The sequence below is a fragment of the Lepidochelys kempii genome, chromosome 6 (assembly GCF_965140285.1).
Source record: "Lepidochelys kempii isolate rLepKem1 chromosome 6, rLepKem1.hap1, whole genome shotgun sequence".
Taxonomy (NCBI): Eukaryota; Metazoa; Chordata; order Testudines; family Cheloniidae; genus Lepidochelys; species Lepidochelys kempii.
In genome coordinates, this window is record NC_136385.1 from 12866275 (window position 1) to 12894054 (window position 27780).

Genomic DNA, 27780 nt, shown 5'->3' on the forward strand with positions numbered 1-27780 from the left:
AGAGTTCAGAGCCATCTCAGTCTATAGGCACATAGACACCCACCCTCCCATGCAGCAATGCCAGGGAGCCAACACCAAGGGAGGGGGAAATACATGCACTCTGTATTTCAGAGCCCCCATCCCCTCCCAGGAACCCTCAGGCTGGAGCCTGCCTCTTTCTAACCCCTGGCACCCCCTGCCCAGCCACACCAGCTTAATGCCCCTTGTATCACCTCTGCTTACATGGCCCCACCAGGGGTGCTGTGTAGTTTGGGGTGTCTTTAGGGTCATCCTTCAAAAAGGGGAACCTCCCCTACCTACGCCCCCAGCTCTCCTTCCCCCTTTCTCTCATGCTACAGGCCCCAGACCTCCTTTAGCTCTCTTCTGCAGGGAGATGGCTGCCACAGGGCTGCTGGGCTATAGCAGCAGATTGGCACAGCTCCGTTCATAGCTCTGTGTCCCCACCCCTGCCCCATGTTAGTTTCCCCAGCTGGAAAGGCAGGATAATGTTCACACTGCAGGAGAGGGTGGTGGTAATGGATGGACAGACCTCCTTTGCAACCCGGGAGGCAGAGCAAACCCCAATAGAAGCCAAAGAGCCTGCTTTTGGGCAAAAATTGAGAGACACAAAGAGCGGCGTGGCCTTTGTCCATCCATAGGAAGTTTTTCCAGCATGCTCCTAGGGGGCATCCATAAAAGCAAGAACTAAAATGGTTCAAGGTTGAGTTCTATTGAAAATACCCCCTCTCTCGCCCCCATTCCTTCCCCCCCCTTACCCTTTTCTGAGTACTCACAGTTGGCTCATATGCCATTATAGAAAAGGAACTCAGTATCCTGAGTCACCCACTACCTTCTCTCTCTAACCTCTGGCAGGTTTCCACAATAGATTAGAAAGATGCAGCTTTTCTTTTATTTCAGCTAGCAGTTAATTGCACAGGGGACAATGCATTAAAAAAACCTGTAAAAAAATATATATGTATATACTGTGTTGTAGTCTATGAAATCCAGCATGTGTTTGGGTGAACAGATTCCTAGATCAAGAGGGATTTTTCATAGATTGGGATTGTTTCCTTAGGGAAGAGCAGGGCCAGGTTTTTAGTGGTGACTCCTAGTATAACCCACCTTGTTCTACCACTTGTGAACTCAGCCCTCTACCTTGGGGTAGAGGGAATTAAACACTCACAGCTCATGAGGGGGGCATCACCTCTGGAGAGTGAGAGGGGCAGTGCCTGCTCAGACAGACCAAAGCAGAGAACTGTTTCAACTCAACTCACTGATACGAAAAGATTGTTGGCAGCCATGCTCGTCCCAGATTTCAGCGAGAGCAGGTGGGCGAGGGAATCTCTCTTATGGAACCAACTTCTGCTGGTGAATGAGAATCAGACTCCGTAACTCCCTCTTGGCCTTGGGTTGACCATCCCCCTGGAAGGAAGAGGCTCTCACATGACCACTTGCCACAAACGGGTAACAAAAGACACACGGACAGGCCCGGGTGATGCAGACAGCAAACGCCCCCACCACCTGGTGGGAGAGCTCTCCGTTTATTAAACTGGCACATACACCCCACACGAGCAGGCAGTGCCATCGTGTGGCAACACACCAGAGAGATGGGCACAGCGCACCGTTCACAAACAGAACACAATATACAGCAGGACACTGCCCCACCCCAGCCGCACACCCCGCATCCAATGCCACGAGGACACACAGAGAGGAGGGATGACCCTTCCCACAGCCCAGCCACCCTGCCCCACCCTGGTCCTTCTAGAGAAAGTATAAAACCACAGTTAGAAATAAAACAAAAGCACAGCTGGAGGGGGAGGGAGGAAGAGACAATCAACACCCCACCCCTCCCTGGGAGGAACAATCACAGGGGCCTGTAGGTGACCCCTTCCAAGCCTCTTCCCCTATCCTAGAAACCAAGTCAGACTGGAGGCCACTCCTTGCTAGCGCAACAGGGGTAGGGGCTGGGTAACGTGTGACAATCTTACTGGCTAGGAGGGGGAATATGGGACTGGGGCGGGAGCTGAGATATACTTGGAGGGGGATAGAGGATGTGGGGGAGGCTAGGGCAGGGAGCTCAGATATGCACAGTGGGGAATCTCAAGGGTTGGGGGGAGATCTGTGTGATTAACAGCATTTTCAGTTTGCTGGTGGTTCAAAAAATAATAATTTAGAAACCAAAAAATTCTGGCAACTCAAAGAAAAAAAGATAGTTTCAAGTTTAGAGCATTTTAAAGATAAAGAAAATGGAAAGCAATTTTGAATCAAAAAAGCATCATTTGCCTTGTAAAAAAATCAAAACATTTCCATTTTTTAGTGTTTTTTTTCCTTTTCCCCCCTGTTCTAGTCTGGGGGTAGGACTACTCCCCCATCATTAGCAAGTGCATGGGAAATACAGAAAAGGGTGGGTCTTGGGGCACTGGCCACCTCTGGGGGACAAAAGGGGTGCTCAGGACAGGATGATCTCAGCCCCTCACTAAAAGGGGCTGTTGTGGCAATGAAGGGGGTTTCCAGGCAGTTTGGAACAGGATCAGTTCCTCAGGCATCCCAGCTTGGCGGCTGCTGTGATCTCTCTGGGGCAGGGTGAACAGGCCTTGTGAAGCCTCTGGGTTTCCCCTCCTCCTCTCCCTGCTCCTGCCACCACTCCGGCAAACTCCATCTGCAGCCAATCGCAACTCCTATCCCTCCCTAGTCCTGCCTCACCTACCCCCACCCAGCCACATCACCTGCTCCCCTCTCCTCTGCCCCACAGGGACTTCACAAGGGCTGCAAGGGGAAAATCCCCAAGCCAGGAAAGCCCAAGAAGCCAAAGAACTAAGCAACAAGACAGGAAAGGGTCAGGATCCCAGCAGGGAGCCACCTCACCCACCCCTTCCCCATCTCACTACAGGGATGGGACCTGGCGCATAGCCCATGGGACCCACCTCACTCACTAGCTGCAAAGAGGCCACTAGGTCGCAGCACCACAGAGGCTGAGCAGGGTTATGGATGAACTATAGATGTTACTGGGCTCCTGTTTCCCCAACATGGAGGCTAACCCCAGGTCAGGCATGTTTCCAATCAGCCCCCTGCCCCCCTCCAAACACTAACAGGAGCGTATTTGTGCCCTTTTCCCACCTTCCTGAGGGGCGTGTGGTGGCCATTTTGCAATGTGGCCAAGCCTGACTGGGCGCCTCTCTTTCAAGATGGCCGCCCAGCTTGCCTCGCCCCCATGCCATGGTGAACGGCCAGTGCCAGCGGACTTGGCCTCTAGGTCTAACTTAAGTACCGTTTCCTTTAAGCATCCTAGCGCCAACGTCATCTTCAAGCGTGACGTGATAGATATACATACATATATACGACAAACCCCCAAAACATGAGGTATATAAATTCAGATCCGTATCCAGGGGGACTCCCCCATACAAACAGTTCAAAGAACCCATCTTATGGGGCCGGGGGGGGGGGGGGGAGGGAAATCAGACCTCCCCTCCCCACATAACAACTCACCCCCACCAGGCCTGACCAGACAGAGCCACCCCGGGGGTATGGCTCCTTCACAGGTACAAGGAGATCAGCTCACACAGTTCTGGATGGGACTGGAGTAAACTACACTCACTGAGACAGGGAGAACCAGACTTGGTTTTGAGCCGTACAGAAGGGATCAGGGAGTGAGGGATTTCTCTCCCGCACACCCCACTGCACAAAACTGAGCCAGCTGGACTGGTTCTGACCCAGGTGAGAATGGATTAGGGGGAGTGGGAGGGGAAGAGGGACCCGGAGAAGACCGGGTCTGGTTCTGATCCATCCATCACGGATTCCCATCCCCTGCTCTAGCACTGTTCACGTAGCGGCTGGAATGAATTATTAAGGAACTAGTTCTGCTCCAGCCCACTATGGACCAGCACCAGGAGACTCGTACCCAGCTAGTTCTGGTCCTGACCCAGTGTGGAACATATCAAAGAGATGGGATTTCCATCTCATTTCCCCAAGGCTCAGATCCAAGCAGGCAGCAGACCTGGTTCTGACCCGATGTGCGGTGGGATCGGGGAGGCAGGCAGGCAGGCCTGGGAGGGTGAGGTGGGTTGGGCGGGGGGTACCAGACCTGCAAACAGCACATTTCCAACTCACACTGAGTCCACAACATGAAAGCAGCAGTGACATAACAACACGCAACCAGTCTCCTAACCGGGGCAAGACTAGGACCGGTTTGAATCCTTGGCATTCCCACAGGCCTTTGCAGCGGCTCCCATGCGGTGCCGGAGCTGCCTTATGGGACAGGAGCACTTCCCGCAGGGTAGTGCCCTAAGAGGCAGTTCATTTTCACAGGGTTTAGCGGTTCAATCCCCCCTCCATTCCCAGCCAAGTGCAACAAGATTAACCTTGGTAACCTTGGGTGCGGGCGGCGCCCATGTTGGGAGACCGGCCCCACAGATATGCCCATTGACGAGGCACCGTGGGCCTCCTCCTCTGCTCCAACCCCAAGCCACACGTCTCAATGGTGCGACTGGTGCCCTCTGAGCATCACAGCAGTGGGAGGAGGAGGTGGGGGAGGGTGCAGGCACCGGGGCAGAGAGGAGGCGGCGAGTGTGGGGCACCGCCACGTGACAAAGCGCTGCTCCCGCCACAAAGAAATGCCATCTCCTCCCCTCCTCCTGTTCTCAGTCCTTCTCCTGGGCCGCGCTCTCCTCCGTGATGCCCTGCACCGCCAGCTCGGCCAGCACATTGTCCAGATAGTTGGAGTCTGGGTAGCCGTGGCCCGTGAGGTTAGAACCAAACTCCGTCTTGTGGTGGATCTCGTTCCAGATCACCGTGTCTGACTCGCCGGTGGTGCTGGAGGTACCGATGGCAAAGATCAGGCGGCGGTCCCAGGCCACGAGCAGCAGCTTCAGCACCTGGGGGAGTGCAGGAAGGAAAGGTTAATACACAAGCAGCTGAGAGCCCACCCCAAGACAGGCTGGAGTCTGCACACAGCCTCTCCCAAGCTTGAGTGGCGCGGTTCATCCCATTGTGTCGTTAACTCTGAAACATAACGATGACATAACATGATAACTCTGTTATTTCACAGCTGTTCATCCAGCTGATGTGCTTCACCACCACCAACCACCAACCTGGCTCCCCAACCAAAATCTCCAGCTGCCTCTCATGACAGGCAAGGCACTGAGTTTTCCATACAAAATGCGGCAACATGTTATGACCAGCACATTCAGAAGCAGCACAAAAGAAACATGAGTTTATTTTCATATCAAAATTCAATAAAAAACTCCAGGGTTTGATTTGGGGGTTTGTTTTTTGTTTTAAATGGTCTGCAACTGACCTTGTATCTGGTCTCTTGTACACAGAGCGCTGATGGACTTAGGTCTGGCTCACTGTGGAGTATACCGGGGCTTTCTCTGGCATGAACCCACAGCCTCTGAAAAGGCCTCGATTATCCATTAGAGATGTCACTGAAATGGTGGGCTCCTGGCATCTTAGGTCTTTTGCAGGAGACCAAGTGAAAGGAGCTGGTACGTCCCAGAGCTGAAGCTCATCTCCTAAGAGGAGCTTGTGTCGGGGACGCACGCACCAGGCTATGATCCTGTATGAATCCCCATCATCATCCAAAGACCCCTGGGCTAGTCCGGCAACCCTATATCTTCTACAGATTTCCCTCCCTCATCGGCTCTCTAGTGAGGAGGGGGCAGCCTGTCCTATGACAGCCCCTTCTCTCAGCTCCACAGGACAATAACCCCACTCTGTAGGGATGCTCTGTCCCCTCTCTGGGTCTGGAGAACACTTTCCACCTGGGATATTAGAGGTGTGTGGTTCTTCCTTTGGCTATTGTCCCGCCCCAAACCAGCTGCTCTCTTGGGGAAAGCTCACCTCACCCCACCCCACACTGCCCTAATGAACCATTGACTGAAGGCAGAATCTCCCCACAGTCCGAATGTCCTGGGTTTGGGAGACATAGGACAAGACTTAAGTTCCCTCTAAGCTGCACGGCCACACAGCAGCCTATTAAGCACCCCGCAGGCACTCAGGGCTGTGGTGGGGAGAGGCCAACCCAGCCAAGCCCTAGAGCTTCTGTGGTGGGGAGAGGCGCCTCTCCCCTGCCACCCCCTCAGCACAGGTGCTACTGCAGGGGAGGGGGGGTGAGAGAGAGCTGGTAGGGAGTCCTCTCTCCCCACTGTAGCCCTGGGACAGCCTGCATCCCAAACCCTTCATCCCCAGCCCCACCCCAACCCTCTGCCCCAGTCCTGAGCCCTCATTGCCAGCCAGAGCCCGCACCTCAACCCTCTGCCCCAGCCCTGAGCCCCCTCCCACACTCCAAACCCCTCGGCCCCACGCCCACCACACGAATTTTGTAATGTGCACAATATGAAGGTGATGTGTCACACATTGCCTTCATATTGATGCCCATAACAAAATTCATTCTGCATATGTGTGGGAAAAATCAGAGGGAACGCTGGCAGGACACCCCTCACCTTTCGGCCCTTCTCGCTGTCCGGGAGGTAACAGTGTCGAGGGAATCCACGGGCTGTGAAGCCTTTCCCAGGGTTTGGATGTTCTGGTCCCTGTGCAGAGGGAGAGAGAGAAATTGCATCCTTTGGGATCTTGAGAGGGTGCATAAGCGCTGTTTAATCTTGAGTCATCACAGCATCACCAGCTGCAGGGCCACACAACTGCAGGGCCCTCCAGTGCCCCCATCACCCACTGCTGGATCTACTACAAGCCCCCCGCCAGGGAGGAGGGTGCCCAGCCAGGGGCCCGTGGCCCTGCAGAGAGACATTACCCCGAACTCCCCATGCAGCCTGCCTGTCCGGCAGCACTTCCAAAAAAGGCTGCTTCTAATGTACGCGCCATCACCAAGCAAAAGACAGCTGCTGCACCAGCATGATCATTCCCTCCAAGAACTGGGTCACAACCAGAGACAGCCCTTGGGGGTATGGAGTTATCACAGATCTCTCTCCATGGTTGCACCAAGGCGGCTACACGCAACAATACAGCAACTGCTCTCACAAGAGGCGCCTTCCACACCCATCTGCTCTGATACAGGGGTCTCCTGAGGCCAGTGGGCAGAGTGGGTACATAGGGTTTTATAGGGATCCCCCGAGTTGGATATCTGCATAATAATTCACCAAAGGGTGGCACATGAGGTCTCTACAGAGCGCCAGCAGCCCACTGGTCATCACGATCGCTGTGACATGTATGTACAGATAATATTTAAGGGGTTATGCATCTATACTGAAAATTATGTTCTCAAGGTATGTGAGTTAAGGCTGGTGTGACATTGCACCCCATATTCTTCACAGTGATATGACGATATGCTAAGGACATAATTATGATGCATTTTGTACAAGACGGGTAATGTGAGGTGTCATTGGAAAAGTTATAATTTGCTGAATATGATTATTTGCGTGCATTAATCGTTTTTGTATATAAAATTAGGAATATATTTCCATCCTGCTTACTGTGGGTGACACCCACAACTAGCCTTTCTGGTACAACAATGAAGAAGCCAGACAGTGCTGATGGCCCATCAGCAAAGACAATGGACCATGGAAAAACTTAATCTTCCCCTGTAAACATTCCAGGCAGCCTGTAAGTAATGGCTGCTATAACTCAGCAAGGTATGCAAGGGCATTTAACCAGGCCCCATGACTCTGGGCTCCATCTTGGGGATGTCAGTGTTTTTCCACAAGCTGAGTTTGGGACAAAAGATTCACACCATATGCTAAAGCTATATAAGGCAGGGAGTGACATCATCTGTTGTTCTTCACTCCACACACAAGAGGACTCCTGAAAACACCTGAGGAACAAAGACTGAACTGGGGGAAGTGCTGGACCCAGACTAAAGGGATTTCTAGCCTGTGTATGAAAACTTGGGGATTCCAAGCTGCAAAGCAAGCTTGTGCCTTAAGAATCTGCAGCCTCCTTGTATCATCCATCAGGGTGAGAGATGGTTAATTCAAATCCTATCTTTCTAGTATGTTGAGCTTAGTTTGCATTTTTGTTTATTTACTAAGTAATCTGCTTTGATCTGCTATCTTTTGTAGTTAAACTTATTTTATGTTTTAATCTAAATCAGTAAGTTTGGAGTGAAGTGCTTGGGAATCTTAGCTCAGGGGGCTGTTGCATTTCCTCTCCACATTTAGGGAGGGATGAACTCTATTAGCTTACAGTGCAAGATGGTATAATTTTGGGTTTATACTCCAGTGTGTGTGTGGGTGGCGGGGGTGGTGGTTCTAGCTGGGAAGCTGGTGGTTACTTTGGCTGTAGCCTCTCTATTTTTGGTCCATGCAGTGCCTGGTCAGAGAGCCTGAAGTAACTGCAGCTGGGTGTGTCCCTACCTGTATGAATGCTGGAGAAAGTGCAGGACCGGGAGTGAGTCTGTTGCTTGTCACAGCAGTATAGTGTGAGAAGAAGCGCCCAGGCTGGTGGGTCAGAGGGCTCAGTGGTACCAAACTTCCAGGTGGCACCCCAGGGGGAACCCATCACAGTGGGTAAACAGGTGACATGCCTCAGACCATTCCAGGCTGAGCTTACCTCCCTGTCTGAGCATTGTCTGTTGTCCACAATGCAGATCTATTTGCATACATAGCCAAGCTGCTAATCAAGTAAGGAAATATACAAGAGATCCTGTTTACAAGTACAGATGACAGATTCTCAGGGGATATCTGGGGGGGCAGAGGTACCCCTGGCATTCTTTACTGAGGACACAAGCGTGACTTGCCTCATGGGAAAAGGATCACAGCCAGGCCTGGCTGAAACACACTGGCAGGGCTTTGGGGGGAGCTTTAGCTGACTTGGTCTAGGTTATCGAACACACGTTATGATTTTACTTTAGATGTAACCTTTTGTTTCTAAAATTTCTACTTGCTTTCATTTGAATCTCCATGCCTATATTGGAATTGGAAAAGGTACAGAAAAGGGCAACAGAAAGGATTAGGGGCATGAAACAGCTTCCATATGAGGAGAGATTTCTAAGCTGAAAAGTCTCAATCTTGTTAAAGAGACAACTAAGGGGGGGGATATGATGGAGGTCTATAAAATCATGATTGGTGTGGAGAAAGTAAATAAGGAAGTGTTATTTACTCCTTCTCATAACACAAGAACTAGGGCTCACCCAATGAAATTAATAGGCAGCAGGTTTAAAACAAACAAAAAAGTATTTCTTCACACAATGCACAGTCAACCTGTGGAAGTCTTTGCTAGGGTATGTTCTGAAGGTCAAGACTATAAGAGGATTCAAAAAAGAACTAGATAAATTCATGGAGGATAGATCCATCAATGGCTATTAGCCAGAATTGGTAGGGATTGTGTCTGTAGTCGCCTCTGTTTGCCAGAAACTGGGAATGGGCAACAGGGGATGGATCACTTGATGGTGACCTGTTCTGTTCATTCCCTATGGGGCACCTGGCATTGGCAACTGTTGGAAGACAGGATACGGGGCTTTGGTCTGACCCAGTATGGCCGTTCTTATGCCTTGTTAAATAAACTTTGGCTTGTTTTCACGACATACTTGTCTCAGTGCTGTGTGTTTCACAGAGCCGTGACTGGAGGTGGAACTGGTAAACTGGGAGCAGTGAATCTGTGAACTTTGTGAGTGTCCAGTGGAGCAGGGGCTGGATGCTCCAGAGAGACGCTCAGAGGGTTTAAGGTTGGAGTGTGCTTAGCGCTATGCCATTGAGTGATGGGGGGCTGACGAGGCCTAGAGGGGATTGAGTCTGTTGCCTGTGGAGGCAGGGAGCAGGTCCCCTGTAGGCACAGACAAGGTTTCCTCATGCTAAGGGCAGGTGGTAGCGAAGTGCCTCCCAACCCCAGATAACTCCGGGAAGTGTCACACACGCCCCCTCCCTCCTGTAGAGCTGGGGTCTCACCTGGACCCCTGGCGCGATGTTGTAGATGATCCGAATGGTTTTACAGTCAGGGTGCCCAGGCAGCGAGTGAGGGATGAGGTGATATTCCATCTTCCCGGGGGGCTGAGTCCCAGTCTTCACCCCATATATGGTTTTGCAGGTTGGGCACTGCAAGCTCCCATCCTGAGAACAAGAGGAAGAAAGGAGACAAAGAAACCAAATCAGGAGAGCTTCCTCCTTCATATTTACTGTTGTCAGACTGACATTCCTCCAATCCCGCCACACACCCCTCTACTGAACCACACACACTCCCCCCGCACCTTGTCTAGGAAATAATATGAATGATCAAAAATAGTTTTTCCCATAAAATGATTGAGAATGAAACATTCTTTGTTTTTTTCAAAAATGTTTATGGAATTTTTTCAGGTTTTTTGACTAAACAATTTCCTTTTCTCCCCCATTTAAATTTAAAATCGAAAAGTTTTGTTCTGAGTTTCATGTTTCTTCCTCACGCCTTTCCCTCGCTTTTCTTGGTGGGGGGACAAAACCCAAAAATGAAAAATCAAAATGATGCAAAACATTTTTGATTCCCCATAAAATTTCAAACCAAACAAAAATTTGTTTGGTTTGAAAAGCCATTTTTCATCAGAAAAATTTCAACCTTCCCTAGGATATATTGAATGGATCTTCTTCTCAAGACACACTGATCAATGGTCATCTGCGTGAATCATTTTCAAGAAGAAAGAGAGAGAGACCTGCCCCGGTGCCCACAGGACACTCTTCTGCAATGTGAGAGACCCAACTTCAAATCTCTTCTTCCGATCAGGTGGTGGGGAGGGAGGGGGATTGAATTCACGTCTCCCACAATCCAAGGGAGTGTCCTAACTCCTGAGAAAAAGCTTTTAAGGGAGGTGGCACCAATGCTTCCTTCTTTGGCCATTTTGTGACTCTAGATCAGTGGTTCTCAATCTTTCCAGACTACCATACCCCTTTCCAGAGGATGATGTGTCTTGTGTGCCACCCCCAGGTTTCACCTCACTTAAAAACTACTTGCTTACAAAATCAGACATAAGAATACGGAAGTGTCACAGCACACTATTACTGACAAATTGCTGACTTTGATCTTTACAATTAATTATAAAATAAATCAATTGGGATGTAAATATTATAGTCACAATTCAGTGTACAGCATATGGAGCAGTATAAACAAGTAATTCTATGAAATTTTAGTTTGTACTGACTTCGCTAGGGCTTTTTATGTAGCCTGTTGTAAAACTAGGCAAATATCTAGATGAGTTGATGTACCTCTGCAAACCCCCAGGGGTACGCGTACCCCGGTTGAGCACCACTGCTCTAGGCCTTTAAAAATGCCCAAAACAAAACGTCTTGGGTTGCTAAAACATTTCATTTGACCCAAAACAAACTTTTTTGATGTGGCAAATTTTTTCAGAATTTTCAAATTCAGCTTGACCCAAACTTTTTTTTTTTTAAATTTTGCAGAACGGTCAGCAAACCAAAAAAAAATGCAGTGATTCACCCCGCTCTACTCACAATACCTTCTGTAGTACAGATAGGGAAAATGAGGCACAGAGCAGGGACCTTATCAGAGTTGAATTTCAGCTGTCTCATGCTCCCATTCTCTTCTATGGTCTGGGCTCCTCAGCTGGACTTCAACTCCCGTGATGCATCATGGCTATACACCAGTCCTGATGCAACCACCTCCCCTCACCAAGACAAGGAGACCATGATGCAACAGGGGAGACATAGTCCAAGCAGGTAGCCTGGCCAATAGAGGAGAATGGCGTCACAAGGCACCCACAAAGTAACTCGTAGGAGGCACCACAGCTTACTTTCCAAATGGAAATATTGGGACTGTAGCCAAGATACTCTAGCTTTAGATTTTTTTGCCAAAAACTCAAAAATTCTCCAGCAGGTGAGGGGACATTTTCCAACCATAACTGCACATCAGCGAAGGTCTCATGACTCCCCATCTGGATCTCTAACTACTGCCTCACGCCCAGCAGCAAACCAGATAACCTTTGCAGCACAGACAGGTATCCTAACGAAACAGGATAAAACCATGGGAAAACTGTGTAAAATTCACTGATGGTTTAAGGGAAGAGAATGGAAGAGGCCGTCTGGGGCAGGGATGGCCAGATATGAGGAAGACCCACACTGAGAATGGTTTCTACTCGACTTGCTAACGTTTACTGAGACAGCCAAGCATTCAGGAAGGGTCAATCGGCGCTCACCGCAAAGTGACTAAGCAAAGCCCTCCTGTTCCACAGAGCCAATGGAAGACACCAGCAGAAATGGTAGAGAGAACACTGGGCTCTTACAGCCTATCAGGAAGGAGGATTCAGCCCCAGGCAAGCGATCTGATTGGCTCAGCGTCCAACCCCAGGGAACGTTCTATGCTAGGAGCCAGTCCTAGCCAGGGCCCCGTAGTGGCAGCTGGCCAAGCCCCCCACGCACCTTGTTGCCGTTGTTGTACATGGCGACCAGGCAGTGGAGGTGGTAGATGTGGCCACACTTGGACAGTTTTCCCACTAGGTCGGGCTTGACAGCTGGCTGGGGTCCCTTGTAGCCAGAGGGGGTGGAGAGGCGCTCCATACAGATGGTGCAGTCCTGGGAGGGGGGGGGGGGGGGGGCAGCGGAGGAGGAGGAGGCAGTGAGAGGAGAAAGTTGAGTCAGACGGAGAGACAGACCTGGTCTGAATCCAGCCCAGGCTCGCAGCGATTGAGCATGTAGGCCAATGTGAATGAGCCATGTTGGGGGGGAGAGAGGAGCATTTTTCAGCCCAGGTCCCACTGGGCAAGAACTACTGCCATGCAGGTTCAGTGTGGCGGCGAGGCTAACCAGGAATCAGAGCCCCGTCATCAGGGTAGGGTCAGGGCCCACTGGCGGGGGAAGCCAGAGCTGGCCTTGCTCTGTGGAAGGACAGGCAGATGTGAGCTCCAGTGGCATCAGCCTAGCCCTGTTTGCTGGCGCGAGGATCCCCTTCCCGAGGACACACCAACAGCCAGAAGCAAGCAGCTATGAAACGCCCTCAGTGCAACTCTGCCATGTGCTTACACCCACCCAGACAACGTGCACACAGCATGCAACCCCCTACACCTCACATACAGCGTGAGCAACCTTTCCTCACAATTCACCCAAAAGGGTATGTTTGCATGGCAAGATAACCAACCAGGGACAGCTCCAGCTCGCTGTACGATCCTGGTGTAGACGTGGCTCTGATCTCGCTGTAGCTGGCGGAGGTCACCTGAGGGATGCGGGGGTAGAGCATTGACTTTGTCCAGCTACACTGAGGTCAAATCTACCTGTGCCTTGTCTTCTCCAGGATTGTACAGCCAGAGCGCTAATGCACTGCAGAACTACAGAGATTTTGGCAGTGAATACCTAGCCCAAGACAGACGACCGACCCTACACCCCAACAGACGGCAACCTGGCACACCACGCTCTCACCTCGTCCGGAGGATGACGCACCTTCTGCAGGTATTTCTTCAGCACCTCCTCCGGGGTTTTACCTGGGGCAGGTAGGAAGAGAACCAGCACATGGGAGCAAGAGTTACACTGCCCTGAACGTGTCTGGGGAGACATGAGGCACCCTAGGAAAAGGGCGCCATGGGGAAGGGAGGGTTGAGTGGGGACAGAGCTCGGGGGGGGGGGGGGAGAGGAAGCTGTGCAATAAGGCTGGGGTGAATGGCACCCTGGTGGGGAGATTGGCAGGACATGGGGACAGAAAGGGGCTCCCGCTAGGGGTGTGCAGACTCCCAGAGGCTCTGAGTAAGGGCTCACACTCACCTTTCTTGGCCTGCTTTTTGGTCGTCTTGCGGCAGGTGTTGGCCACGCCCGGGATGGATTTGATTTCACTCTTGCTGACGGGTGGGGGGTGCAGCACCAGCTTGGGGGGGCGGGTGAGGCAGACGGGCAGCCCCGCCGCGCTCATGAGGATCCCAGTGATCCCTGCCGGAGAGAGATGAGGAAAGGCCCTGAGAAGCCAGCTCCGAGGAATCTCAGGCACCCCCACAAGCCCTTTGGGCCAGCAACCCGAAGCTCCACCCCGCCTCTAACAGATCCAGATCCACCCTGTGAATCCCCCGCACCCCAGCACCCTCACAGAACGGACATCCCAACCCCACTCACTCCTAAACCGCAGCCTATGAGCCCCCTGTCCTGCCCTCCAATGGTGCTCTCCATCCCCTACCTAGAACAGGGTACCTCTCCACCCACCCCTTACAACAAATGGACCAATATCACTGTCTGTCCCCATTCCTCTGAGGTACAGGCTTGCCCAGAACCCCCCATCCCTTTCTACACAGGTGCTGCTCAAAGCCCACTCCCCACACCAGCCCCAGAAGTGTGAGTCTGCCCCCCTGCCCCCGGAGGTCTTTATTGCTCAGTCACACTAGGCTGGCCCAACCGGTTGGCTCCCTCACCTGCCAGCGCGGGGTTAACAGGGCTTGAGCCGTTGAGGTTCTTCACTGGGACGGTGGGAACCCTGAGGGGAAGGAATTGGGGGGTCAGAATTCACTGTGAGTCCATCCCCTTGGGGAAAGCTCCTGGCCCACTGATTGGTGCAATGCATGGACCCACCGGTTCCCAGAGGCTCCCCTGTCTCAGGCCACTGCCCCCCACCACGGGAATCCTGGCTAGGGAGTAGGGGGGCGAGCGAGGAGCAAACAGAAGCCCTCCAAACAGAGAGGGAGCGGGAACGTCAATGGACAACGGAGAGCCCGAAAAGCAGGGGACATGGTCTGGGGCTGGGGCAGGCTGAGCGATCCGAGGACAAGGGGCTCAGCAAACCAGGGAGTGAATGTGGCTCAGCCTGAAGTTCACAAGACACCCCCCACTGGAGAAGGGGGCTGGCAAAGCAAGGGCACGTGGCACATTCCCTTTCCCAGGATGCCTTGCACTCAGCTCCCACCAGACAGCCCGCAGCCACTTGTCCTCTCCTCTCCACTCCAGGCTGCACCTTGCAGGGGATGGGAGCTGTTATTGTTCATGTGACCCAACCAGACCAGCAGGTTTTACCTCCGGCTAACATCCTGCAGTTCACACACCTTGTGGGCCAACCCAGTCTGGCAAGGGCCAGCATGTGCACATGCGAGCCAGGGTGTGCACCCAATCTGGGTAGGAGCATAGGGCTAGAGCGTGGGTGGGGAAGACACTCATCATCTGATCTGGAAATACAGCCACCAGAGACAATGACAGGCTGAGGGGAGTGTGGGGCAGAAGCTAGAGAGCTCTAGTCCCCACAAGGCCTTGCCCCCAAAATTTCCTTGTCCTGATGACAACTGCACTCCAGCGTATTTTTGGTCGTCTTGCGGCGGGTGTTGGCCACGCCCAGGATGGATTTGATTTCACTCTTGCTGACGGGTGGGGGGTGCAGCACCAGCTTGGGGGCTGGCCCTAAAAATCACCTCAGGCCACTGCTCCACCCACCCACGCACTTCAGACATGTCCGTGGCAGCCTGAGAGCAGCAGAAAGCTCCAGTTACACCCAGATGGTACACAGCCCTGTTTTCCGGGTTTAGCTCTTCCGCCAGGACTGACACGGCAGGAGCATCACGATAATCCAGGCAATGGGATTTTTATACGCACATCTCCTACTCATTCAAGAGATCATTTCTAGGGCTGGTGGGGCTACAATCTTTCAGACCTGGAAGCACAGCCAAGCTTTGGAGGTGGCAGTGCTGTTCTGGCCCAGACCAAGGCGCTGGGACTGAATATCACAAGACCTTGGGCTGGCACCGAATCTAATGACTGCACCACCTGAGATGGACTTACGAAAAGGAAAAGACAACACTGCAACAAGACTCGGGGAAATATACCACCAAGGGGGACTCTGGGTACAAGGCAGAACCCAGGGGGCAGAGGTCCCACTACGCAACCCACTCTCGTGTCCAGTGTTTGCTGCCAACCAGGTTGAGCCCAGGAAATTGCAGACATAGGCACCATCGCAGACTGCTGGCTGGGCATGTACCGCTCATTGCCAGTGAGGTCAGCTGAGCCCACAACTGGTGCCCCCCCCACTCTCTCTTCTCCATGCCCTGTGCTTTTTGCTGGTGTCCCAGTGAGGCCTGCTTTGCCCACTTTCTCCATCAATGCTTATGCCCCTGAAGGGCTAAGTGGCGTTGGAGAGTCGGGGAAGAAGTGGGGCTTCTAGGGGGCGATGATGGCAAAACAGCCCCACACACTTTGCACTGGGGGTGGCCCGTGTCCCATTCTGCGGCCTTGGAAGGGACAAACGGCCATGTGAGCCTGCGGAATGAGAGACAGCTCCCCGGCAAGACACAGGGGTCAGGTGGCACAACGCCAGGGCACCAGCGCGCCCGGCCGAGTCGGAATGTGCCATTTCATGGCTGGACTTTTGACATGGCTTAGGGCGGGGGGGGGAGCAGGGGGATCTATTTAATACCTGGGGGCGGCAACAGAGGAGGGCGAGCCAGAACCGGGCACCCTCCTAGCCGGACAACAGTTGCCGTAGTGACAGACCAAGGCCTAGCCAGAGAATCCTCTAATCTAGAGACATGCCCTCCCCCGCGCTCCTCCTCCCCATGTCCCTTTTCTCTCAATCCCCATGTCCCTTTTCTCTCAATCTTTAGAAACCCTGCCTGAGTCTCTAAACCATTCACAGCTCCTTTTGTTCCTGTGGCCCTTTCCTCCTGCTCTCTATCATGGGAAAGTTTCCCGGAGGGGTCACAGGCCTGGGCGAACCGCGACAGAAGGCTGATGGAAAAGACAGACAAAGGGCGAGAACCACGCTAATTAAATGGCCAAGAAAGGGATTTCTGGGGAGGGGGGCGAAATGTTTTCCTCATCAGGCAGCGGCATGAAAAGCTTTCTATAGGCCTTTTGATAGCGCCTCCCTCCCCCTGCAGGGCCGAGTGAAAGAATGTCCCATAGCCTCATTAAGATTCAAAAGGGGATTGCGGGCCTCACCCATTTTATCATTAAAGAGGTGTCTGGTATTTGTCAAGGGGGAAAGAGAGGGGCTGGGATGTGAAGAGGGAGATAGAGAGGGGCTGAGGTGTGGGCTACAGTTACAGCAGGCTTTATTTCTTCCTTAGGGACTTTCCACCACCCTGGAGGTTTGTGCCATATAGATTTGGAGGTGACAAATAGCCACCACAAAGATTCTGGGCCTGATCTGCAGTGGGTGTAAATCAGAAGATGAAGTCAATGGAGCGATGGCCCATGTAGCTCCAGTGGAATCAGTGGGCCAGATCCCCAGCTGGGCTCAAGCTGATTTATACCAGCTGGGATCTGGACCTTGGGGTTTCCTCCACCTACGGCAGCTAAAACACAAATACTATGGAATCCCCAGGCCAATTGTTAACGAAATTCCCAGGTCTTAATGGCTGGAACCTGGGACTGGCTGACATGGTCTACACCCCAGTCACCTGGCGTAAATGCACCCTGCACACTTGGGCTGGGACTCGCAAGGAAACTGCCAGTCTGGATCAGACCCCAGATCCAGCTAGCCCAATCTCCTGTCTCTGACAGTGGTTGGCACCATATGCTGCAGAAGAAGCTACATGAGCCTTACAGGAGCAGACAGGTTATAATTTCCCCCCACATTAGGTCTCATCGTGGTCTCTACTAGAGACTGGCTTAACCCCTGCAGCAGGAGGTTTAATATCCCTGCTACCTTTGTCATCACTTACTGTTATAACTCTGGGTATTCTTGTTAACAGTGAAAATGTCCAGTTCCTTTTTGAACCTTACTAGGTCGTTGGCCTCAACGACATCCTGTGGCAGAGAGTTCCACTGGCTAATGACAAAATGTGCGGAAAAGTATTTCCTTTCATCAGTTTTGAATTCCCCCCCTCTCCGTTTCACTGACTCGCCCTTGTTCTTATGTTATGAGACAGGGATCTCCCTTCTCTAGACCAGTCAGTATTTTACATATTTCCATCACGTCCCCTCTTATACAGCTCCTCTTTAAGGTAATCTTTTACAATCTCTCTTCATAGAAGTTTTTTCAGGGCCCTAGCCATTCACACCGCCCTTCTCTGAACCCCACTAATTCTACAACATCCTTCTGGAACAGGGTGACCTGTGCTGTCAAAGGCATCCAGGCAAAGCCACCCCACTGACTGATGTATTGGCACTACAAGTGTCTGTGTTATTCTCCATCCCATTCCTTGAGCATCCTAACAGCTTTTTTGCTTTTCTGACCATAGCTGCACACTGCGCAGAGGTCTCCACTGAGCTATCTACAATGACAACTTATTCCTGAGCTGATGCGATTAACGTACGGTGCACGAGTGGTTTAAATTTTCCCCTCCAGTATGCATTACACAGCATTTATTAACACTGAACTTCATTTATCATCATGTTGCCCATTCCCCAGGCTTGTTTGGGTCTCTCTGAAGTTCCTCGGAGCCCTCTCTGGTCCTAACTAACCTAAATACCTTTGTGTCTTCTGCACATTTTCCTGTCCACCCTCCTTTCCAGATCACTAATAAATATATAAAATACCGCACGGTTCAGTATGGAAATTATATCCCTCTGTTCACCTTCTGCCGGGATGAGAACTGACCACTGGACCCTACTTTTTGCTTTCCGACTCCTATCCAGATTTTGATCTATGACAACACTTGGTCTCTCATCCCATGCCAGCCTGGTGTCTTGACTGCCGAAGGCCTTTAAAGTAAAACAGCAGCAACACCAGAATGAAAGTATACACACAGCACGAGACTGAAACAACAGATGCATGGTCCCAGATGGGCAGCCGTGGCAGACGGACCCATGCTACAGTGGCAGCACAGATGTCCATGGACAAGGCCGAGGGTGCAGGGCACCGGAAACAAACAGCGGGACCCGTGATGCAGGCTCTCCTTTCAATGGATGTTAACTGAACGCAGCTGAAAGGGCCAGTGGGGCAGCCCTCGGAGCCCATTCCCAGAGTGGGTACTGGACAGGTTACCCCAGGGCAAGTTCCCCCCTCCCGCATGCACAGTCCTGCCAACAGCCACCAGGGAGTTCGGCCTCCATAGCCTACTTCACTGACCCTTGGCTAAGACGCTGATTAGCACCAGCTATTGGAGGGCTGGCATTCTGTGCTGTGGGTACCCTGGACCTGGGCTGATTATTAAGAACCCCAGGGGGAACCTCGCTTGCTCGCTCACTCACCCGGAGGCAATCAGCACACGGGACTGAGCGATGGCCAGGCGCTGCAGGTGGGTGCGGTTGAGGGTGTTGAGGCTGGCGCGTGTGGTCTTCCCATTGGCGGCAGGCAGGCTGGTGGCCGAGCTCAGGGCCGGTGTGCTGGCTGCCTGCCTCCGGCTCACCTGGGAGGCCAGGGTCTTCAGCGAGCTGCGCGTGGTGGCTGTGCCATCTGGGGGCTTGAGCCCAGGTGCTGGGATGGGAGGCTTGGGGCCACCCAACGGGGCGGAGGCTTTACGCTGCTGCTGCTGGGGGACCGCGGCGCCAGTCCCACCATTGGCCCCAGCCGCAACCGCCGCCTTGACACTCATGACCAGAAGGCACTGGGGGCAGGTGCAGGGTGGGGTGGGAGGTGAGCTGGAAACGCCTGGGCTGGCCGGCCATGACTGGGACTTAGGCAGGGTGCCGGTGACCAGCGGGTAGACCAGGTCGAGGCGTCGGCGGATGCGGCGCTTGCGTTGGGTCTGCCGGTTGATCTGGCCCATAGTGCTGAAGTCAATGACGTAGCAGAAGCCAATGGAGGTGAGGTCGATCCAGGGGTGCTGCTTCTCGTAGGCATGCTGGATGGTGATGCCCACCTCCATGTCGTAGGCTGTCCATGAGCCGCTGTCATTCTCCCACTCCCACACCACACCCTTGCCCGGTGCCGAGGAGGGGTCATAGTAACTCCGCCGCACTGGGCGGATGGTGCCTAGGGAGAGCAGGGAGAAACAGAGAGATGAGAAGAGTCTGTGGTAGCCAGGCTACATACATTGTCCATACCCCACTCCCCAAGAGCATCCCTGGGAAGGGACGGGGGTTACAAGCTGGGGGCCCACAGCCTCCATGGGATGGGATGGGGGTACGAGCTGGGGGATACAAGACGTAACCAGCCTAAAGCAAGATGTCAGAGCCTTAGACCAGTGGTTCTCAACCAGGGGTATGTGTACCCCTGCAGGTACATCAACTTATCTAGATATTTGCCTAGTTTTACAACAGGCTACATAAAAAGCAATAGCGAAGTCAGTACTCTCTAAAATTTTATACAGACAATGACATATTTATACTGCTCTATATACTCTACACTGAAATGTAAGTACAATATTTATATTCCAATTGATTTTTTTTTAATAATTATGTTGTAAAAATGAGAAAGTCAGCAATTTCTCAGTATTAGTGTGCTCTGACACTTTTGTATTTTTAGGTCTGATTTTGTAAGCAAGTAGTTTTTAAGTGAGGTGTAGCTTGGGGGTATGCAAGACAAATCAGACTCCTGAAAGGGGTTCAGTAGTCTGGAAAGGTTGAGAGCCATTGCCTTGACTGTAATTGAAATCAATGGGAATTAAGCACTAAATACCTTTTAGGGGATCTGGACTTACGTTTTTAGGGGCAAAGAATGTTTCTTGCACTTCAAACAAAGTCGCATGAGCTTAAGGGGAAGGGCTGATTTTATACCAGTTTATTTATCAGCACAATTGTGTGTGTGGACTCTCTTCCATCAGGCTTCATCTCCACTAGATTCATAGATTCCAAGACCAGAAGGGACCATTGCGATCATCTTGTCTGACCTCCTGTCTAATACAGCCAAGAGACCTGCTCCAAAACAATTCCCAGAGAACAGCCTTTAATAAAATCATCCCATCTTGATTTAAAAATGACCAGTGACGGAGTATCCACCGCGAGACTTGCTAAATTGTTCGAACGATTCATTAGCCTCCCTGTTACAAAGGAAAGCATTTGCAGGTATAGTGATCCTGGCAACCCCTCCTACTGGAGACACAGCTGATGCCAGCAAGAGTTCCTCCGCTGGTAGAGTTTATACCTGTTCTCTGAACAAAACAAGCAAAACCAGCAAAAGGACCTTTTTTGCCAGTGTAACTTTGTCTACACTGGAACTTTTACCAGCACAGTTATGTTGACAAGAGGTGTGATTCTCCCTCCCCCCTCGTAATCAACATAGCTATGCCAGCAAATATTTTAAGTGTAGACCAGGCCTTAATCTAGCTGGTAGTAGTCTGTCCCTCATCAGTAGATTTACAAGCAGAAACTAAACAGATATAACCAGCACTAAGCTGGTACACAAGTCCACTCAAAAGTTGCACTCATTTGACTAAACCAATTTAAGTTAGACGAATGGAACTTGGGAGCAAAGACAAGCTGAGGGTCTGTGCAGCACCCACCACCATGAAGCCCAGCTGGAGCTGGGGCCTTTATTGGCTACAAATAATGATTTTTTTTAACTCTGTAAAAGACAGAAAATTTACAGTCATGGTTCCACAAACAGCCTTAACTCAGACCCCACCTCCCTACCCACCTCTCTTTGGAGTCTGCTGCTCATGTGGAGGTTACAGATACAAGGTGTATTGCAATCAACAGGGTAGAAAGGGTAGCCTGAGCTTTCTGTCCCCTTGGTTTTGATTTCCTCCCACACAATCACCTCCAAATGCTGTTTGCATCAATGACATTATTTGAATTGGACCTGAATGCAGTTTGACACCGCCCATAGCACTCAGCCCCAGCCCAGCTATGCAAGTCGTAGAGGGCTCTGCTACAAAATGTAGCCACCTCTGAATATAGTCAAGCCACAGGTATCCAGGGCAGTATCATTTCTGGGCTGTAGGCAGAGGGGTAAGAGCAGAAATGTCTCTCTCTGTTGACAGGTGGCTGAATGGAAGGAGAGTCTGTGTGTGAGTTGCTGCTCCATGGAGAGGTGAGAATGGAGGAGTAGAAGCGTATCTACATTACGGTAGTTGATAGTATTCCCAGCATGAATCAGAACCCAAAATTCACAGGACTCCAGTACTGGGAGAGCCCCAGTGAGCTTTAGTTCTCTGGGTGTGGGCACCCCAGAATTGGGCTGAGCCCCAGCAACTCATTTCATCCCTGGCACAGTGCAATGGCATTCTGTGTATTTTTGGTAATTCAAGGTTTGTGGTACATACCGAGAATGCGGATGAAGGGTAGGGGTAGAAGGGAGTGGGGCATGGGTAGAGGACAAGCATTGGTAAAAGTGCAGAGTCCAGTTAAATGAGGTTCCACAAACCAGGAGATTCCTGAATTTCAGATGTTTTGTTGTTAAAATTACTACAAAATTTCTCTTTCCATTTTAAGAACCAACCTCCATTTGTAGCTTTCACACAATTGTGCATTTGGGAATTTCCTTAGTTTTTAAAGGAAATGTTTTACGACACTGATGCAAAAAAATTGTCAAAAGGCAATACACGTGGGACTACAGTCCCTGCAAAGCTGAACCATGTTAGGCGATGGAACCCAAGAAGACAACACTCGGATCCAGTACTCCACGGGTGCCGCATGGACCCTCTCTGACCCAGCGCAGCTCAGTTGGTGAATCTCACAAACTCTGACAGTGTTAAGTTTTAAAACCCTGCTGGGCTTATTCTGATCACATGAGATCTCAGAGAGAGACACTGCTGGGGCACACTAACTGCTCTGCTGTGGTTCCCCTCTTGTGCCCGGTCCTGCCACCACCCAGGGCAGCAGCACAATTTCCCCTGACTTCGACACTGCAGGATCAAACTTCTCAAGAAAAAACTAACCTTTAGCTCTGTATGCGATACCTCATCCAGTCACTATTGCACTAAACAAACATGCAGCTGCTGGACCCAGCCCTCTGTGAGTAGGGCGTTCCCAAAAATAAAAAGCTTCTAGAGACTTTAAAACAAACAAACACAGCAATGGAACCACACTAATCAATACTAATGACAGATTCCCATTAGAAATCCCATCGAGGATGGACAGCCCAGAGGTTAGAGTACCAGCCTGGGATTTAGGACACCCACGGTCAATTCGCTGCTCTGGCACAGATTTCTTGCAGGTTCTTGGGCAAGTCCCTTAGTTTCTTAGAGGTTCCCTTAGAGGATTGGGCCAAAAGAAATCTGGTTCAATGAGGTTCAACAAGGACAAGTGCAGAGACCTGCACTTAGGACGGAAGAATCCCATGCATCACTATAGACTAGGAACCGAATGGCTCAGCAGCAGTTCTGCAGAAAAGGACCTAGGGGTTACAGTGGATGAGAAGCTGGATATGAGTCAACAGTTTGCCCTTGTTGCCAAGAAGGCCAATGGCATTTTGGGCTGTATAAGTAGGGGCATTGCCAGCAGATCGAGGGACGTAATCATTCCCCTCTATTCGACATTGGTGAGGCCTCATCTGGAGTACTATGTCCAGTTTTGGGTCCCACACTACAAGAAGGATGTGGAAAAATTGGAAAGAGTCCAGCAGAGGACAACAAAAATGATTAGGGGTCTGGAACACATGAGTTATGAGGAGAGGCTGAGGGAACTGGGATTGTTTAGTCTGCGGAAGAGAAGAATGAGGGGGGATTTGATAGCTGCTTTCAACTACCTGAAAGGGGGTTCCAAAGTAGATGGATCTAGACTGTTCTCAGTGGTAGCAGATGACAGAACAAGGAGTAATGGTCTCAAGTTGCAGTGGGGGTGGTTTAGGTTGGATATTAGGAAAACCTTTTTCACTAGGAGGGTGGTGAAACACTGGAATGCGTTACCTAGGGAGGTGGTGGAATCTCCTTCCTTTGAAGTTTTTAAGGTCAGGCTTGACAAAGCCCTGGCTGGGATGATTTAGTTGGGGATTGGTCCTGCTTTGAGCAGGGGGTTGAACTAGATGACCTCCTGAGGTCCCTTCCAACCCTGATATTCTATGATTCTTTGGGCCTCAGATCTGCATCAGTAAAGCAGACACACACACGGATGTGTGTGGATAAATATCAGAGATTGTGAGGCACCCAGACACTGCAATGGTGGAAGCAGAATAGAACACACTGAATTTTGCAGCTCAGCATATGAACAAAGAATAAACTGGAGTTTAACTGTAATTACATACGGTGCTTCGTAACATGCACGTAAGCATGCTGTAAAGCACAAGGAAGTCTCAGAGCTGGTCTACACACCAGTTTGGTACCACTGTAATTATTCTGGTGAGATTCTACCTTCACATTTAAATCAGTACAACCCCTAGCATGCTTTATACTGGTATAGCTTCTGCCTCTTCCCAAATGGCAACAGCTATCACATCATAAGCACCAGTATATAGTTAAAGTGCTACAATTTTGGGGTACAACCCCTCACTTTGTCAGCTCCAACACTTCATTACATCTCCATGGGAGGTCACGCTTGGATTTTTAATTGTGCACATTAACATGGCAGGGGAAGGGAGTTCGAACGCTTCCCATGTGATTTTTCGAACTCCGAGCTTGACAGAATTCCTCAGCCAATTAGTCTTGAGTTTTCAGTAGAAAATATTTTAACTCTCCTCCATCGAGAAAGGCCAGAGAATGAGACGTGAGGGGGACAAAGGGGGAATTGCCAAGGGAGCTGTGTGTGGGGAGGGGTGGGGAGAGAAACCAAGCTCCAAACAGCATCTGTAATTTATTATAATCCCAGATGAGAAGGGGAAGGAGCCAGTGCTGGCATTCAGCATCTGGCAGGTCCAGCGCCATGCAGCAATCCTGTGGGAAAGTCCCCCCTCCCCTCCCATAGCCAGGGACATGCGGCCAGCCTCCCATTCAATAAGGGAAGAAAAGAGACAATAGCTATTCAAGGCTCAGCTGGGGTCGTGACCCCCCACATCAGAACCCCTTAATGACCCAAAACAACAACATTCAGAGCAAGCCAGCCAGAGGCAGAACAATTCCCCATTCAGCCCAGCAGTAGGGCGGGGGGGGGGGGCACTCTAGCAGCCAACACCCCACCCCCCTCCCTCCCTCAGAGCCCCTGTTTCACTATTACTCCCTGCCTTCCTCTCAGATGGAACCTGGGGAAAGAGAGGGTTGCCACTGGGAGCCCCATGTATGTAGGGGTGCCTCCACTGGAAACCGACTCCGCATCCCACCAAAGTGGATGGGGGGGCTCTGCTGTCTGCAGATCTCAGGCCTGTACAAAAATGGAGAACCCCCCTCCCCTATCACCCCAGGGGAGATCTCAGAGCTGGGAGTGGGGTGGGCTTAACTCTCTGTGCCAGGAGCACCAGCCCGCCAAGGGGCAGTTCATCTGGAGGGCTGTGGCGCCCTCCCCAGCCACATGGGAAATGAAAAGGGATCTGAGGACGGGTGCAATCACCATTGGGCCACAGCCCCCAGCCACGGACACCTGTAGCTTCTGCCAGGCTTCACGCCAAGAGCAAAACCAACATCCCATTCAGAAAGGCTGCCCGCACCCTGGGTCACCGCCCCTCTCCCGGGCATCCACCTGGGGATCACCATCTCCCTCCCAATCCTCTGTGCTGGCTCACCATGTCACTTTCTGGGCAGACCGTGAGCAATGGATTGCCTGGCCCTTCCATCACTGGGAGTGGTGTGTGTGTGTGGAGGGGTTATTCTGGACAGTCTCTAGAGAAAAATCTGGCCCCAATGAACCTGGACAGACAACTTGCCTCTCTCTCCATGGTGACTAGCCCACTGAGTGGGGTGATTTTGGAGGGCCTGGACCGAGCAGACACAGGGCCAGCGGGAAGGATGAGGAGTGGGAGCTGAGCCACGCCCCATGGGGGAAAGGAACCCACAGCAGGAGCAGCGCCAGTCCATGATCCATCCCGCTTGGGAACATCCAGGACTAGGAGCATGGTGCCCATCTTCCCCAGCATCATGTCCAGCCATGCACAGGCCACCACTGCACCCTTGTTTCTGGGCAGGGCCACTGATGTCTCCAGCTCAGCCCCCACAGCCAACTTATACCCTTGCATCTACGGGGCTGCACAGGGCACCAAGCCAAGAGTGCCAGAGAGGCTAGCCGAGGAGCCAACCATTGTGGCCCCACAGTAGCCCCAGCCAGCACTCTTCCCCATGCCAACAACCAGATTCTGCTCTGCCCTTTCGAGCGGCATAGCTTCAGCCAAGAGTCAGCACTTCCCCACTTTATAACAAAGCGGGGAGGGGCTGCCATAAAGCTGGGAGCCCCTGTGCTGTCAGGGGTCTCCCCATCCCAGCTGGCACTCCCCATGCTGCCATCTCTTCCCCCCACCCCTCCCAGTTCCACTCCCTCCCCCCCCCCCGGTGCCAGGCTAGGCTCACACTGCTCCACACCCTGCATGTTGGGGGAGCTGCCCCACCTGCAACCTCTTCCCCCCTCCTCTCGGGATGCAGTGGGGATTCCCCAGCTCGGTGTGAGCTCACAGGCGCCCAGGGATTCCCAGGCAAGCCGCCTTTCCTGGGTATATTCCCGTTCTCGGAAACACCCACATCCTTCCCATTGCGAACCGGGGGCTGCCTCCCCGCAGGGAGCCCAGGTGCAGCTGGGCTGGAAACACCAGCCTCCAAGTCTCGAGGACTGAAAAAACCACGGGCACCAACCACAGGCACTGTCACGCTTCGGGACCCCCGCCCTGCCAGTGCCCCTCCAGCCCGACACCTCCCCCCCCCAGCTCCCGCCACGGCTCTGCCAGTGCCCCTCAATCCGGACCAGGGCGCTACAGGGCAGAAAACAGAACGACCCGAGACAGGGACGGGACAATGCGGGTCGGGCTCCCCTTCCCCAGGGCGATCCGGGTCAGGCCAGGCCCGGCCCGGCAGAGCAGGGCGATCCGCGTCATGCTGAGCGCCCCCCACTCACCGGTATCCTGGCGGAACTGGTGCATAGAGTGCAGATCCAGGAGGTAGGGCGCCAGCCGCCGGTCCGCCTGGCCCAGCACCACGCTGCCCGCCCGCGGCCCGGCCCGGATCACCGCCTCGATGTGGTGGCTGACGGCCGGGCTGTAGGGTCTCCAGCGGCCGTGCTCGTTCAGCCATTCCCAGACCACCACGGCCGAGCCCAGCAGCATGGCTCCGCCGGCCGGGTTCAGCGCCGCATCGGCCCGCGACCTCAACAAATCGGGGGGAGGGGGTCCTCCGGGCTGCTTGTTGAGGGGGGATGCGGCTCGCCCTCACTCCCCCCTCCCTGCAACGTGCCCCCCCGGAGCTCTCCTGCAGCGCCGAGACATTGCACTCATCCGCCAAGACCCAGCTACGGGGCGCTGCTCTGCAATGGGGCTCCCAGGAGGAGGATTAGCTCGCTCTGGGTTTCTTGGGGGCGGGGGTTTAGTTACACTAGTTGCAGCGCCTCCGCCTCCTGCTGCTGCTTCTTTCTGCAATAAGCCCTTCTCGAAATTTCATGCTCTAGTTTTTTTCTCCCCCCCTTTGCACGGGATGAGCAGCAGCTCCACCTCCCTGTTGCTCTCCTGCCTCCTTGTTTTAAAGGAATCTGGGTGGCCGGGCTTTCCCGGACGCAGGCAGGGAAATGCAAGCCGTCACCCAGCTCGATGTCCCCTTTCCAAAGCCGGGAAGCGACGCCCCATTGCACGGCTTGGTTGCTTCCTTCCCTCCTGCCTATTGTATCCTCCCCAAACAACTTCCTTAGGTTTTGCAGCCGGGGAGTCTGAGCCGCAGCGCGAGCTCCCAGGAGCGTAGCGTCTCCAGAGCCCTCACTGCCCCCTCCCTACTCTCACCACATTACCTCATGCCCGGCCCAGCGCCAGGACGCCACCTGCTGACCACGTAGCTGGAACTGCAGCTGCAGGGTTGGGTTGAACCATCTCACCCCAAAAGAGGGGGATTTCACCTGGGGGTTAAACCATTTATCAGCACTTTGATGTAAAGAGAGATGGGGTGGGGGGATTCCCCCAGAAAAGGAAGCTCCAGGCCCTGGGTGGGCCTGAGGGTGTCTGTGAGACTCCGCCACACACAGCTGGGCCAGTGCCCTCGATCCCAACCCACAGCACCCTGCTATCCCAGGCCTACACCCCCAGCTCTGCTCCTGCCGGTCAGTCCCAACTTGCAGCCCCCTAACTATCCCAACCGTGTGTCCCTCAACCTGCACCCCC

General features: G+C 52.5%; 1 protein-coding gene across 3 annotated transcripts; it reads right to left on the minus strand.

The window, feature by feature from the left end:
• Positions 1-1470: 1470 nt before the first annotated feature.
• On the minus strand, positions 1471-27387 carry DTX4 (deltex E3 ubiquitin ligase 4). 3 transcript variants are annotated; one of them, XM_073346735.2, is made up of 10 exons: positions 26535-26575; positions 20330-20543; positions 18939-19662; positions 14237-14298; positions 13602-13763; positions 13263-13324; positions 12270-12422; positions 9816-9977; positions 6420-6509; positions 1471-4850 (listed from the first exon to the last, which is right to left on the minus strand). In XM_073346735.2, exons 3-10 carry the CDS (start codon positions 19553-19555, stop codon positions 4617-4619), a joined length of 1542 nt encoding a protein of 513 aa, XP_073202836.1. In that variant the 5' UTR covers positions 19556-19662; positions 20330-20543; positions 26535-26575; the 3' UTR covers positions 1471-4616. The 3 variants fall into 3 exon arrangements, with proteins under 3 accessions (XP_073202836.1, XP_073202834.1, XP_073202835.1); XM_073346733.2 differs by lacking the exon at positions 20330-20543 and having other exon boundaries at positions 26535-27387; XM_073346734.2 differs by lacking the exons at positions 12270-12422; positions 20330-20543 and having other exon boundaries at positions 26535-27387.
• Between the last annotated feature and the right edge of the window lie 393 nt (positions 27388-27780).

What these genes read in the sequence shown, in the direction of transcription:
- DTX4 (XM_073346733.2), bottom strand. Translation starts at nt 26,742, where the DNA reads ATGCTGCTGGGCTCGGCCGTGGTGGTCTGGGAATGGCTGAACGAGCAC. An exon ending in CCAGTTCCGCCAGGATACCG is followed by an intron (nt 19,663 to 26,534) that starts GTGAGTGGGGGG and finishes TGCTCTCCCTAG; the next exon opens with GCACCATCCGCCCAGTGCGG. An exon ending in TGTTAACCCCGCGCTGGCAG is followed by an intron (nt 13,764 to 14,236) that starts GTGAGGGAGCCA and finishes TCTCTCCGGCAG; the next exon opens with GGATCACTGGGATCCTCATG.